Source organism: Barbus barbus (assembly GCF_936440315.1).
Source record: "Barbus barbus genome assembly, chromosome: 21".
NCBI lineage: Eukaryota > Metazoa > Chordata > Actinopteri > Cypriniformes > Cyprinidae > Barbus > Barbus barbus.
This window is the reverse complement of record NC_136749.1, coordinates 12,057,938-12,069,364: the sequence shown is the minus strand read 5'-3', so window position 1 is coordinate 12,069,364 and position 11,427 is coordinate 12,057,938. Positions and strand designations below refer to the sequence as shown.

Sequence of the window (11,427 nt, the reverse complement as noted above, 5' to 3'; positions counted from 1 at the left end):
TATTCTGTCTCTCACTGTTCAAATAAACCTACCATTAAAATTATAGACTGATCATTTCTTTGTCAGTGGGCAAACATACAAAACCAGCAGGGGATCAAATAATTTTTTTCCCCACTGTAAGTTACTCTTAGAACTATGTCAGAATGTTATTGTATGACATATAACACATTTTAGACCTTTTCTCAGAAATAATTTCACTTTTCTGAGCCATTTTATTAGTTCTAACTGTTGTCAGTCTTTTAAGTGTTGTCAAGTTTTAAATGTTGATTATTTTAGTGGACATCTAAATTTATTTCTCAGCAGTGGTTTAACACATCACAAATATTGTTTGATCATTTAAAATCTAACAAACTTTGCGTGAACATTGTGCATGCTTCTTTCTTTCTTTCTTTCTAAAAAAAAAAAACAATGCTTGGTTTATTCCCGCATTATCCAAAATATCTTTAGTGATAATTCTTTCAATGCATGTTTAAATGTGGCTTACGGATCCAAATGTTTTTGAGATACTGTAGTATTGCCAGTGAGTAATGGAAAGTAAATTCCTCTTGGTCTTAAATCGCACATTCAGATCACAAGAGGACACAGCCTCCCTCATAAAACTGGCCCTAATTCAAATCGCAGCTTGCAAATATAGAAATTTCCTCCCATCTGACATTTTATTCAGCAAAGCCACTGTGCTTGTGACCTGGCATTCCCCAAACTTTTGACCCCTAGGCAAGTCAATAAATAGAGACATAATTTATGCATTTTTTTATAATATGCCTGATATAAAAGTAGTAAATAAACCAACTTCAAATATTATATTAATAATATAAAATTCCTTTACATAAAACTGCTGTTTTACTAGATTCACTTTATGAGAACTTGCAGTCAAAGAAAGCAGAGATTAAACATGTTTTGCCTGAAAGTGTCATTCTGTTTGCACCCACTAGAGGTGCTAATGCTCAAGACAAGAAGGCACTGTAATACATTTCCACTTGAATCTCAATTAATCTTACTTGTAGCCTCACCTTGCCTTTAAATAGTTTTTATTATACATTATTGCACCTGGGCTTTCACTGTATGTTATGTTCAAAGAATACTACCACTTTTACAACTGAACTTGTCTTAGCAACTTTATTAAGATTCACACTCAAATCGGTCCAATTCATTGGCCAAACATCACACATTTGTATTTTCCATATAAATTGGGAATGTATCAAGTAAAGATTATGAAAGTGCAAATACCATTTCAAGGATTAGGTGTTTAACAATATAAAATCTGTAATGGGTTACAAAATGTGCCCACCCGATCCCCCAAACAATAGCCTCGACACTAAACGGTCTTTTGTCAAGAAAACATGATCTATTTTTATTTTAATTACTTAATGCACAGCATACTGTCACATACAAGACAACGTCTGTCATTCACTTTTTTTTTTTCTTTTTGTCATGTTTGGACAGATCTACCATATGCTTCATTTAAACAGACATTAGCTCCACCTCCACCTTTGGCGATATACATTAGTCTGAAGAAATACTGCGATTTAGTGAGCTTAACCCATTCTGATCACACATACAAACTGTACATACAGAAAAAAATTCATGTGTGCACTCCCCCAAACTTTGACGAATGGAATGATACCAAAATACCACTTAACACACAGGTTTGCCTTCATTTTCAGTTTATGCAGTGCAATACTGCATTCGAACATTACGTCAGAATCAACACACATATGACATCAAGCCCACAGTAAAATATCAGGCGCCTGCTCACTCAAAATCGCCAATATAATGGCAAACCTATGAGCTAAAGCGTGTTATTCCATAGCTGAAATGTGAGCAAATTTTGTGCAAATTTTCTGAAGTGCTTAAAACTTAGTGCTGCTGCGATTTAGCGGTTTCAAGTTGGGCAGATGTTCGCAATGAAAATCGAAGCAAATCAAAAACATTCTGTTAATTTGTTTAAATGGCTTTGAACAATTATTTCAGCAGACAAGTTTTAAGTAATAAGCAAATATTGAAAAGTGGCACTGTGTTATTACAGTTTGATATATACATAAAAATATATATTGGCGTTCATTAATTTATTTCGTCATCACCAACTTTACCTTCATCTTCATTCATTTTTAAGGACATTCAATTTGAAATAAATAGAAAATTTATTTCCATAATTTATTGTAGAGAAATACTAGTTAAATGAATCGTAAAAAAATCTTAATTGTGGGTGAGTTCCACCATATGTAGAAATGTAAATCTGAAGTTAAAACTGCTTTTGGCCAACACAATGAAATGACTTTTCCTCTACCGAAAGATCTAGGGATCTTAGATATTCTGAGGAGAAAATGTGGTAATACATTTTTGGGGAAAAAAAAAAATAAAAATCGTAAATTTCTATTTGAGATGCACCAGGAAAACATCTACGGATTTTTTCATTTTTAAATTTGAGAATTAGATTTTTACATGTGGCCATGTGGATATCACATATTAACACACAATGAATAGTATCTCATTAAATATAGATGAATTTAATCCGTAAATGTGTCCGAGTTAATTTAAATAACTGCTTTAAAAACAATCCAGGAGAAGGGGCCAGAGGCATGCTAAAGGACAACCGAACATGTATAAAAATGTCTTTTAAAAAACATTGAGCTCAGTTTGCTTAACCGCCACCTGAAAGTACAAGTACGATGTGTATTGGATCTTCCCACACTAAATAAAGAGAAGTTTCACAGAAAAGGCACTGTGATAAGTTGCAAAGACAAAACGTTTTCCAGATCCGGCGAGACGCTCCTGAACAGAGTTTAAACTCGCCGGTACTTTCCGTACTAACTAGCCGGTGACGGATTACAGTAATTACGTTTGACCAGAAAAAGAAAACTCGACTGCAACTAGAATTACTGTTGTTTTAGTTTCTGTGATTATCAGCCCAGCTCTTCTGAGCGTGATACTTTTGTGTACTTCTCTAATACTACAGGTCTAGTTTAAAGGAAGGATAGTGTACTCGATAGGGTGGCTAGGCCCTCAGCAGCAGGCACGATAAACACACCGTCCACTCGGCGTGTGCTAGCCAGTGTTTTTTGGCACCTACAGTATCTTTAACATCCTTTTTACTCAGACGAACTCGCGCTGAATACCATCCTGTTCTATACAGTAGATTTTTCAGACTACCGCACTTCCTGTCGCACCTTCATAGCTCTTTCTGGTTCACTTGTTGACTCTTTTTAAAAGTGTTTAACACTCCAATATCGGAACGAGTTTTTTAGTGAGCAAACAGCACATGCCTCAGAAGCACAAAGTCCTGAACAAGTACTAAGCGAGTACTCAAAAACGGTTTCGATTTCTACATATCTGACAATACAAAGCTTCTCGTCATGATTAATCTTGTTCCTCGGGTTCAGCTACTTCATCAAAAAAGTGCCTTAGCTAGTAAGTGTAGTCAGTATTTCATACAAGATGCACTTGACCCTCCCATTCAGAGGAGCTACTGCTAGGCTGGTCGGGGTCTGAGTCACATTTTGGGGTGTCGGAGTGACACGGGTTCAAACCGCTCGGCGTTTCGCCCAACTCGACAGACGAAGCAGGAGGCACCGGACACACATCGAGACCTACCAGGTCTAACTGTGTCGGCCTGACGGGCTCACGCTCGATAGCGGAGTTGAACTCGTGCTCTGCCTCTCTATCGCCTCCCTGTTTCCACTGTGGAACGGTGCACTCGGTCGGCTCTGTTGTCATTCTCGCCGACTGAACACCGAAATCACCAGCCAAAGGAACCAAACTGATATTCTGCGGATTCATGTCGTGAAACCAAGCCATGATGTTGCCTAGAAGGTCGGCGTTGTCTGAATTGAAATCAGAGGTTTCTGTACGTCCTGAAGGAGCTTGGAAGGGGCCCTCAGCGGACTCACAGGAAGGATTGTTGAGATTGTCATAACGCAGAGGGACATTCTGGCCACTGATATTACCGAGCTTCTTTAGGCTGTCACCCACCTCTAACAGCTCGGAGCTGCTAAGGGCAGTACGGGGTACGTCTATCCCACACAGCACCGGGTCCAGCCGTGTGGGCAGGGATGTTCCGATGGCCCCAAGAGATGCTTCGTTTGCGAGGATCTCTTGAGCATCAACGCCAGCACCGCCTGCAGTCAGCCCAGACTCCTGCAGAGAAAGCTGGATGGCCAACAGGATATTCGGATCATCCTCGTCTAGAAAACTGTGAGGCTGAAGGGAAAAAGACCAGACTCGGTTATACTCCCAGATGAGGATTTGTGACGTTCCACCACAGCAACTCTGTTAAAAGGGTCTCAACTCACCATGGGCAAACCAGGTCTCTGACCACCACCAATTTCTAGTGCATCTGTAAGAAAAGAGAAATGGAAAATCTTTTGTTTAGTTGGATTACTTGTGCAGTTTTGCTTTTTTATAGCAAGGAATATCTACTCACTACAAAATCACTGATATCAACAGCGATGGTGCGAAAAACACAAGGATTTGCAACCCACTGCAAGCCATGATTTCTCAGTTACCACACTGAGTATTTCCTTAAGCCATACATCGGCAGCATGACCTTGAGTATCTTTATATGGGTTTTTGTGTAGTCGAGCTCGGTAATACTTTACAATAAGGTTTCATTTGTTATCATTTCTTAAATACATTAGTTAACATGAAATAACAATGAACAGCATTTATTAATTTTAAGTTAATCTTAATATTAACACACTTTTAAAATCAAAAGTTATCTGTTAACGTTAATTAATGCATGGGAACGAACATGAATATAATTTTTTTTATTAAGTAATGTTAGCAAAGGTTAACAAATGCTGTAGAAATATATTGCTCATTGCTAAATCATGTTAGTTAAATTAGACCTTACTGCAAAGAGCTCCAATCTGCATCTGTCTATCCAAATATACATGGCAAATATTTGATGTAATCAAATTTTGAAGGATTAAATACTCATTGTGCACCACAGTTGTATTTCGGAGCAAGTGCATATGACTGAGGTCAACTGTAGGCTGATTATTGTGTATACATGATGGACAAACCTGAGCTACAATAGCATTATCTAGGTTCATTAGTCTGATTTCACAGAAATCAGACTCAGTGTTTCCCATACATTGATTTATTTGTGGCAGCCCACCACAGTATCAAAACTGACCACCAGATTTTCCAAAAGGCTTTGACTTTGTTGAATAAACATGAGCAAAGCACATTTCAAAATCAAAACGCGGCATGGATGTTTTTATATCACTGCATCTCTGAAGCAAACCGACTGTCTTCAGACCATTTTCGATGTCATTTTAATTTAATCTTGCATGTAATGCCTGATAAAGCAGCGTTTGTGAGCGGAGAGCTGCTTTGAGTGCAGCCGATACCAGGGAAACCTCTATTTCTGCTACTTCAAAAGCGCCTCCTGCTGGCAGAGAATGAATTTGCAAAATATATATTTTTCCCTCCAGGGGAAGTGCTGCCAGTCAAATTAAAGCGTTTACATGTCATTTTAAGAACAATGAAATCAAACTTGTCAAACAAACACGTAAATGTACTTACTTTTTTATGAAAAAAGATGTGCATTTACCTGTACTGAATGCACACTTATAGTGTCCTTCAAATCTTAAAAGTATATTTTAAAAACTGCACTGCAGTTATTATAACATTAATTAAATAAAATAACATTTAAATGTACTTACACACTTGCACTAATGTCGAATGAAATGTTTTATATTTGAAATCACTTGATTATAATTTTACAGTGTTATTTTACATTTAAAGTTAAGGTAACACTTTAGTACAGGGACTAATTCTTACTATTATCCAGTTGCTAATTAACAAGCCGATTATTAACATGTTGGCTGTTTGTTTGTACTAATAAAGCACATATTCTGATAACATTCATGATAACATGCGCAACATGGTTTGTTTCAATGGCGCAACATCGGAGTTCTTCCTCATCAACAGCGGAGTCAAACAAGGATGTGTCCTCACGCTGATGCTCTTCAGCATCTTCTTCTCCATGCTCCTCCAGTATGCCTTTAAGCACTGCAGCGAGGGAGTTTATAGCCACATCAGGGCTACGGCAAGCTATTCAACTTCACTCATCTAAGAGCTAACACAGAGGTACTCATCTGTGAGATGCTCTATGCCTTGACATCCCATACCGAAGATGGCTTGCAGCAGCTTGTAATTCGCTTCTCCTATGCCTGCAAGGAGTTTGGCCTGACTATCAGCCTGACTACCAACGTCATGGCCCAGGAAAAAGACTCCCCTCCAACCATCGCCATTGATGGGTACAACCTGGAAGTTGTTGAGAACTTCACCTCCCTCAAGTCTACCATCTCCAGCTCTCTTTCCATCGATGTGGAGATAAACGGCAGGATCGCCAAGGTAGCAGTGGTCATGACCAGACTGAACCAGAGGGTCTGGAACAACACCAACATCACAGTGAAAACCGAGCTGCGCATCTACAAGGCCTGCGCACTTAGCACATTCCTCTATAGTAGTGAGACATGGACCACTCACGCGAAGCATGAGAAGAAACTGAACAGCCTTCATCTGAGGTGCCTGCGGCGTATTCTACTCATCCAGTGACAGGACAAAATACCTAACACAGAGGTTCTGGAATGCGCTGGCATGAGAAGCATGTCTGCCATACTTAATGAGAAGCGCCTTCGTTGGCTCGGCCACATCAGAAGAATGGGCCCTGGCTGCATTCTCAGGGACCTATTGTATGGCGAACTGGCAGAGGGCTCACGACAAATTGGACGTCCATGACTGCGCTACAAAAGATATCTGTAAGAAATACAAGTTGTCGTCTGATATCAAAATCGGTGGGAGAACAGTGCAGAGGATCGCTCCGCCTGGCATTTCGCTGTCAGACAAGGGCGTACAGCAAGGAAACCAGGAATAAAAACCTTGCCGCAAAGAGAGCCAAGAGGAAGGAAAAGCAACTGCAGCCTCAGCTGGCATCATCATCGTTCACCTGCAGAAAATGCAGCAGAGATTGCCATTCAAGAATTGGGCTTTATAGCCACTCGCGAAGGTGCAGATAGATGGAATTTCATCAAACTGGAAGCCACACCATCGTCTCCTGAAGACGGAAGGATGCCGACTGAATCCTACCCAATACCTAAACTTAACAATTACCTTAATAACTATTAATTAGTGGACTTTGAGGCAAAAGTCATAGTTAATGGTTTGTTAATAGTGAGAATTGGACCTTAAAATAAAGTGTGACCAAAGTTAATATATTTAAAATGTACTAAATGGCAACTTCATCAGTAAAAATGTGTAACTACAGTTCTACTTAAACACATACTTATAACACGTTTCAATAGAAAATACATTAAAGTATATTTTAGTTTTCATTAATGCTTGTCAGTACATTTGGTAGTACACTTCAGCCTACTCAAAGACAAAAGAAGTGTTTTGGATTTGTATTCAGTCAGATTTACAGACTTACAAAGAGTTGTTAGTGTGCCATGTGATCATCATATGCAGAACATGACAGACATCCTTTCTTAAACAATGAGCAAGAAATTCACACCATTCATTTATATTCCTCAAAAAAAGTCCATACTGCAAAAGAAAGTGGTGATAAATGGGTTTATGGTACAATTTCTGCTGACTCCAGTGTGCAGGGGACAGCAAAAACATCCTGAAATTTTACCTGCAGCTGCTTCAACTACGGAGCACCACAATGCATACATGTATGTAGCAGCAAATATGGGCACCAAAATGAAAACACATTCACAAAACATACCTAATGTGCTGTGGCCCAGGTCATCAGGGTCAGGTGTGTTGCTGCGGAGGCTGGCCATGTCTCCTCTCCTCCGCTGCCTGTGTCTGCGCCTGTACTGGAACTCAGCATATGCCTACAACACAAAACCGCACACAACACCATTTCAAAGCTGCTTTAAGAGGAGTATCAACATTCCCACTGGACCCTGTGAATAAAAGTCAGAATCTCAGAGGAACCCTACACCTCTCTACAGGAATTCTGCTGTGCAGCAGCATCAAAGTTCAGGGCTGTTGGCATCGTCATGTCAGAATATTAGACAGACGCTTTGAGTAAAGTCAAAAAGCCTTTTTAAAGGAATAGTTCAAAACAAAAATGAAAATTATGGCATTATTACTCCCCTTGTTATTTAAAACCCTTAAGGATCATTTTTAATATTGTATAAAAATCTCACAAATCTACAATATGGCTTCAGAAGATGTAGATAATAGCATGTATAATATAATGTAATATAATAATATGATATTTTATTGGTGTTTTATGTCCTTAAAACTTTAAAGCTCCAATCTCATTCATACTACACTGCCAGTCAAAAGTTTTTGAACAGTAAGATTTTCAATGTTTTTCTAAGTCTCTTCTGCTCATCACGCCTGCATTTATTTGATCCAAAGTACAGCAAAGGCAATCAAATTTTGAACTATGTTTACTATTTAAAATAACTGTTTTCTGTTTGAATAGATTTTAAAATGTAATTTATTTCTCTGATTTTAAGCTGAATTTTACTCCGGTTACATGATCCTTCAGAAATTATTCGAATATTCTGATTTGATGCTCAGAAACATTTATTATTATTATTATTATTTGGAAAACACCCGAGTAGAATTTTTCAGGTTTCTTTGATGAATAGAAAGTTCAGAAGAACAGCATTTATCTGAAATAGAAATCTTTTGTAACATTATAAATGTCTTTACCATCGCTTGTGATCAATTTAAAGCATCCTTGCTAAATAATAAAATATTAATTTCTATAGATGTAATGTAATGTTTAACCCACTTCATGTTGTCAACAACAAATTAAATATATTTTCTTTTTCTTTGCATCTAAATATCAATGTGGTACAAAATTATTCTTTTAATTACATAATTATTTTTGAATAAAGTATAATTATTCAAAATTACAATTTTTAAGTAATCTACCCAGCTCTGTGTGTCAGTATGATCTATTTAAGATTTAATTACCATTCATATCTATTCTGCACTTCTTCCAACTTTATTTTTCACCAAAGGTCGACAAACTCCCAAAAATAAAAAAAGTCTTAAATTGAACCAAACTGAAACTGCATGCAGTAAGCATGCAAGAACGGCAGCAAACTCAAAGAAAATGTACATTTAAGAAAAACATTCCTGAGAGGTACCGCTCAAGCATCAATAATAAAAAGTAGAATAAAGTGCATCACTATTATTCCTCTTTCTACAAGCCATAAATCCAGAGCAAAATGAAACTGTGCCATAGCCTGCATACATGATTTGAAAAGAAGAGCAGCAACTAGCAATACAGACTGAAGTGGTAGCCTGGTTCACCTTGGAACGTCTGCAAAAACACATATTTCATGACCTTTCATGGAACAGTCAAAGCAAAAAGCAGGAAACGTCTCGGGTTACGTATGTAACCCTGGTTCCCTGAAGGGAACGAGACGCTGCGTCGAACGCTACGGGGAACGCCCTCAGCGTGACCGCGCTCTGAACCAGAGTGTAAAATGTCCAATGAAAGGGCGAGACGTCATAGGCGGTGACGTCACTGACCGGAAAGCATATAAGCACGTGCGGTGGAGCCGGCGTTTGCTTCCAGGAATGAAGCAACCGCTCGCAGGGATACAGGAAGTATGGCCTAGAGACGCAGCGTCTCGTTCCCTTCAGGGAACCAGGGTTACATACGTAACCCGAGACGTTCCCTTCCAGGAACTCGAGCTGCGTCGAACGCTACGGGGAACGAGATGCCAACGCCACCAGACTTCCAAATACCTGCCCTGTGTGTATCACTGGGAGCACAGCGAGGGCGAGAAGAAGAGCCGGGAGTGGCCATACGATCAAGGTGATAGAACCGAACAAAGGTGAGGGGCGTGGACCAACCCGCAGCATTGCAGATATCCTGCATAGAAACCCCTGCCAGAAAGGCCTTGGAGGCCGCCATACTCCTAGTTGAATGGGCCTTAAGCCCCAGAGGCGAAGGGATGCCTGAAGATTCATAGGCCAAGGAAATAGTATCCACAATCCACCTGCTAAGGGTCTGCCTAGAAGCAGGCAGACCCCGCTTAGGAGGACCGAAGCAAACTAGCAATTGGTCCGTCCTTCTCCACAGGGCAGCTCTGTGGACGTATGCGTCCAGTGCTCGCACTGGACACACACAGTTATGCTTTCGCTGGTCAGGCTCCCGAAAGGGAGGAGGACTGAGGGCCTGCAGCACGACAGGCCGTGGTATAGAAGAGGGGATCTAGGAAATAACCCGCTCGAGGGTAGAAAAACGCTTTGGCCAGACCAGGGGCAAAGACGAGATAAGAAGGGGCCATGAAAGGCCTACAAATCCCCACTCTCTTAAGAGACCACAGCAAGGTCCCCGTAGGGACACGTCGTACAGGAGGCCTCAGCCTCAGCGCACCGTGGAGGAAACCTGTAACCAGGGGGTGTCGACCCACTGTAAGGCCACCGAGAAGGGCGTGGTAGGCCGATAAAGCCGCCACGTAAACCTTCAGGGTGGAGTGAGTTACCCCTGCGGAGAAACGGGCCTGCAGGACCTGCAGCACTGTACCAAACGGGCAGTTAACTGGGTCAAGGTGGCGGTCTCCGCACCAAGAAGTGAAATATTTTCACTTCAGGGCATACAGTTTCCTTGTAGAGGGAGCTCTGGATTGGAAGATGGTCTCAGCAACCTCGGTTGAGAGACCGGAAGCTATGAGCTGCGCCCCCTCAGAGGCCAGAACTTCCACACGTAATGCGCGCGTCGCCTCGGCAACGTGCGCTGCAACAGCGAGCACTCACTCAGAGGGGGAAGAACCGCACACGCGGGCTTCCACGAACGAGAGCGCTAGATCTGGGGAATGCAGGAGGAGATAGGGCGAACCCGTCTCCAACCTGTTCACCAGATCCCTGTTGCCATCCAGAACTCCCGGGAGCAGAGCGATCGGGGAAAAACCGTACAGACGAAGCCTCGGCCAGGTCTGTACCAAGCGTCCAGTCCAAAGGAGCTGGAGGAACTAGAGGGGCATAGCGCTGACTCTCGAGTCGCACAGCCAAAAACCTCCATATCTGCTTCACCACCTCGGGGTGAAGCATCCATTCCCCGGGCCTCAGCCCCTGCCTCGACAGGATGTCTGCTCCCACATTGAGATACCCAGGGATATCGATGGCTCTGAGCGAGCGAAGTTTGCCCTGGGACCACACAAGGATCTGGTGCGCCAGCTTGTACAAGGGGCGCGAACGCAGACCTCCCTGGTGGTTGATGTAAGAGACCACCGCTGTGCTGTCGGTGCGCACCAACACATGGTGATCTCTTAGGTCCGGGAGAAAGTGCTTGAGTGCACGAAACACGGCCAACATTTCCAAACAATTGATATGCCATGTTAGATGGCGACCGCTCCACGGACCGCGGGCAGGGTGGCCACTCATGACCGCTCCCCAACCGGTGAGGGATGCGTCCGTCACTAGCATTACGCGGCGACA

General features: G+C 41.5%; 1 protein-coding gene across 2 annotated transcripts in view; it reads right to left on the bottom strand.

Annotated features, from left to right (window-relative positions):
• Positions 1–1,092: 1,092 nt before the first annotated feature.
• ankib1b (ankyrin repeat and IBR domain containing 1b) overlaps positions 1,093–11,427 on the bottom strand; it is a 32,845-nt gene continuing 22,510 nt past the window's right edge. For both annotated transcript variants that reach the window (XM_079445215.1, XM_079445216.1), the window contains exons 18-20: positions 7,736–7,847; positions 4,290–4,333; positions 1,093–4,197 (exon numbers count right to left, since the gene is read on the bottom strand). In XM_079445215.1, coding sequence (XP_079301341.1) covers positions 3,427–4,197; positions 4,290–4,333; positions 7,736–7,847 — 927 coding nt within the window. In that variant the 3' untranslated portion in view covers positions 1,093–3,426. The remainder of the gene's footprint in view (positions 4,198–4,289; positions 4,334–7,735; positions 7,848–11,427) is intronic.